The sequence below is a fragment of the Lactuca saligna genome, chromosome 5, assembly GCF_052625555.1.
Source record: "Lactuca saligna cultivar CGN05327 chromosome 5, ASM5262555v1, whole genome shotgun sequence".
NCBI lineage: Eukaryota > Viridiplantae > Streptophyta > Magnoliopsida > Asterales > Asteraceae > Lactuca > Lactuca saligna.
The window spans coordinates 211,920,993-211,925,431 of NC_136421.1; the positions used below are offsets into that span (position 1 = coordinate 211,920,993).

General features: G+C 30.6%; 1 protein-coding gene across 1 annotated transcript; it reads left to right on the forward strand.

Moving 5' to 3' along the window:
* Nucleotides 1-672: 672 nt before the first annotated feature.
* On the forward strand, nt 673-4,067 carry LOC144998010 (SMR domain-containing protein At5g58720-like). The gene is made up of 8 exons (XM_078957855.1): nt 673-1,030; nt 1,100-1,269; nt 1,360-1,439; nt 3,152-3,208; nt 3,280-3,347; nt 3,452-3,558; nt 3,626-3,693; nt 3,815-4,067. The coding sequence occupies exons 1-8, from the start codon at nt 837-839 to the stop codon at nt 3,983-3,985; spliced, it is 915 nt and encodes a 304-aa protein (XP_078813981.1). The 5' UTR covers nt 673-836; the 3' UTR covers nt 3,986-4,067.
* The last annotated feature ends 372 nt before the right edge of the window (nt 4,068-4,439 follow it).

Consider the following 4,439-nt stretch of genomic DNA (forward strand, 5'->3'; position numbering starts at 1 on the left):
TTTATTTATTTATTATCATCATCCAATCCTATGTCATTTTTAAAAAAATATTCACTCACACTCAACAAACATAAACTAAATAACAATCTTATCACAACATAAAGGAAGAAGAACAAATCACTTTGAACTAACTCAAACGAACATACCCTAAATCAAGGGAGAAACGAGTCTGAAATATTTATATCATTCACTCAACACTATATACATGGGTTAAAAGTCGGTGCAACCCGTACCAAACCTGGAGGATCCGACCCATTCAGGATCTAGGCCTTCTTTTAACTTCCTAGGGGTGGTATTTGGCCCCTTTTTTATTTATTATCACATTAATATTAAAATAAAAGATAAAAATGTTAAAGACAATGTAAAAAAATAAATAAATAAAAGGACCTATTACTCATTCCAAATTCAACATGGATGAAATCTACTAGAAAACTTGCTGGGTTTATTTCCCGAAAAAATACAAACAAAGTTTTGTCTTCTATTCACTTAGGTCATTTCGTACAGTTTAAAAAATGGAGGGTAGGGTAGAAAGTGTTAAAGTGGTGAAAGATAAATTCGAGGGGCTGCAGAGTTATTAATAAAAGATGAAGGGATGACGCTTGTTTAACTGGAAGTTGGAAGTTGTATGTCTGAAGGCTTAATCCGATTCATCTCTCTTTCCCTCTATAAACATGTCTCTGTTTCACTTCACACAAGTAGGAATTGATCAAATCCCCAAATCCAAATACAAATCCAAATCCCCAAGATCACAACTTCTTCATTGATTGTTCTTCTTGACAATCATAAAACCCTCCAAATATCTCTCCGACTTCCAACCAATCTTGATTCTTGTCAAGATGAAGAACAGCAACACCCAATGGTGGAAACCAGGCAAAGATCATAAAGAAATACCAGACAAATCGGAAATCAAAAATTCTAATTCAGATAATCAATCCTCAAAACAAGTCTTGGAGGACAATGCAGGTTCAAGTTCTTCTCCCACGAAATCAAAGGAAAGAAAATCAACTTTCAAGGGGATCACTAACAAACTGTAAGTTTTTAAACATTAATAGTGTTCTTGATCTTAAAATAATCTGAATTATTCAATTTGTTTCAACAGTTTCGGCAATGCTATCAAAAGCATCGTTAAGCAAAAAAAGGGAGAATCTGCTCCAAAAACTTCAGAAGATTCTTGGAATTTTGATGAAGAAGAATTTGAAGAGGAAAAGGGTTGGCGGGATATTCTTTCTAAATTAAAAAATATGAACCCGTTTCAAAATGTAAAATATGGTAATTATTATTATTATTATTTTATATTTTCCAAAATTCTTGATAACAGTACATTATTATAATGTCGAAATATTTTTGGTTTTCTTGTAGATAAGAAAGACGTTAGCTATCATGGTGTTAGAAGTCGTGCAACGAAAATGTGGAAAGAAGTTCAATTGCTTGAGATTCAGGTATAAAAAACATTTTTATAGTCCATTTTCTGTTTTGTAAAATGACCTAAAGGATTAATTAAGTAATGAAAATATTTCCGATCTCATCTTATTACCCCCCACCGCCGGTGCCGGTGACCGGCTCTAGTTTCTCCTGGGTTTTCTTGATTTCCGATGGTGTGATGGGAAAAACCCACAAATTTGGATTGGAAGTTTGCGTGTGGTCGCGATTCAAAGAAAATATGTGTCGGATTGATTTGGTAAGATGATGGAGGGGAGGGCAGCGATCTTGCCGGAGAAGAAGAAGGGATGGTGGTTCATCCTCATGATTAGCGACAGATGAAGCTCCAAAATAGAGAAGAAATGAGAGGGTTATCAATCATCGATGTGTGATTTCCATTTCATCAGTTCATTGTGTATATCCTCTTACCTAATCATCTTCTCCTAGTTTCTACATATCCACCGGAAGGCGTCGATCTGCATATTCGTCGATCGTCGATCAAGGTCGGAGGTGTAGTTGGTGATGGAGGACGAACGGGAGAGTATTGAATTAGAAGGGGGAGAGTCCACGTTTTAGGGTTCATCTGGTGACCTGGTTTCAGGGAGGGCAGAAGGAATATGGGGAAGGGAAGGGCGTCGGGGGTGTCTTGCAGTGGCCGGAGATATCGTCGGAGTATTGGAGTCCGGGGGTGGTGATGGTGGATCCGAAGAAGAAGAAGAACAAGGGGGGAGAGACACGAGTTATCAATGTCCTTAAGGTTTAGGGCCCATTAGTTTTTTAAAAGAAAATAATAATTAATTTTATAATAAATAAATCAATAAATAATAACTAAATTAAAAAAATAATACTAAAATAGAACAATATGGTTATTTTATGTCTGAATGAAGCTTATAAGTTTTAAATTAATGAAAGATGGTATGAGTTAATTTTTAAAAATAATAATTGAACGTGTATTTGTCATCTCCACAAGGATGATTCTTGTAATTTACTTTATATTTAATATCCGTTCTCGTTTAATAATAATTAAAAAAAATAATAATAAGAGCAAAATAATCTTTTTTTAATAAGTGTAATTGGTACCAAAAATGCAACAAAACTAAATGGTAATGATGAATTAAGTTTAAAAAAAATTAGGAACTAAACACATAAAATACCTAAACTATAGGAACCATCCATGTAATTTATTTGATTTCGGATTTCAAAAAATGGATCTGAATTATCTAAATTAAATTCAAATCTGATCCGATCCAATCAAATTATAACTTTGTTGGATCGGTTTTTATAATTCGGTTTTCAAAAAACAAAACGTTTTAAAACCACATATAATTAGAATGTCCAACTTTATTGAAGAAACAAAAACAAATTATTTTAGTTGTGGTTTAAAATTTATAAACAACTATTAAAAAGTATATTGTAGTTTAATATTTTATAAATACTTTTTTTTAAGAGAAAGTTCCTAATAAGATCTTTTATTAAATGAAACTTTTTGAATCTATTTGAAAAAATAAATTACTAAATTAATAAATAACTATAAATATATATTAAAAATAAATGAATAATATTTATTTGGTTTTTATTTTATAAACCAAAACATGAGAAATCTAAAATAATAAAATCAATCAAAAAATCTGAATATTCGAACCAAATAGTTCAATCAAAACAATCTAATTAAACAATTTATTTTATTTAAACAGTGAACAACCCTAAACTAATTTTAGTACTTTTCATACAGGTTAACGCGGCACATGAAAGAGGAGATATTGAAAAATTTAATTACCTAACTGAGAAGGTAATAGTTGCAAAATATAGTTTTTAATAAATTGTTTGTGTTTATTTATTTATTTATTTATTTATTTGTAGAGAGACAAGATGAAGATAATGGCTAAATCCCAAAACATGAGAGATAGCTATATACTGTACAAAGCAAGGTTGACCCATCTTCATGTTTAAATAAGTCTAATAGTTTAATCTATTAAACTATATGGAATAATTTTTCTAATCTAATACTATTACATTTAATTTTTGTTTTCAGAAATAAGGGTATTAACAATCGTTATACAATCGACATCCATGATCAACAAAGGCGAGAAGGAATAATGATCGTGAAAATAAACTTGTGGCTCGCTTATAATCTCAAAGGTAAATTAATATTAATAATTTATTATATTTAATGATTTTTGCTAATTTATCGTTTTTTATTATTCAGGCATAAAAGTTCTGAACATAATAACTGGATACGGTAGCAAAACCGGTAAAAAAGTGTTGAAGGATGAGGTATGAGTCATTTTTTTTTGTCTTTTTGGAAAAGTTAAAAACAAAAGATAGATTAAAAAGAAATGGCAAACACCCTTTCTATATATAAATTTTTTCCTATAACCCATATCTTTTTTTGCAGACTATTGCACTTTTAAATAAAAAAGGCATTGATTTTGAAGAGAAATGTAAAGGAGGAGTAATCCGAATACATATTGATCCTAATCGGCATTTTACACTTTCTGATTCCGATGTTGAAGATGATGATAACTGCGGCGACGAGTACAATAATGACGATACTTGGTGTAATTAATGTGGATGTAAAGTGAGAAATGTTAAATTGACAAATATTAGTTTTGCATGGATTCTCTATAGCAGCAAGTAACTGTTTTCTTGTTCGCTGATACCTTTGGTAGTATCTTCTCTTCATTCCCTTTAACAAAATATTGGAATATAAAATACCAAACAATAAAGAACCAATTATTTATGTTATATCTAAATCACATGTTTTAAAACACAATTTGAACAAGTATTCACCAAAATTATATACAACAAGCTTTAATAAGTTGTAACCTTGAGTCATTAAGTTTTCAAACATGATTATCTTATCTTTCTAGAAAATAGCCTGCTTTCACGTTTTAATTACATATTGTGAGTTGTGAGAATAGAATAACCCTTTAGAGGTAGCCTAATTGGAATTGTTTGATGGATATTTAATACCGAAATACATATAACTTCCATTGGATACGTAACAATTTTTGGTCGAA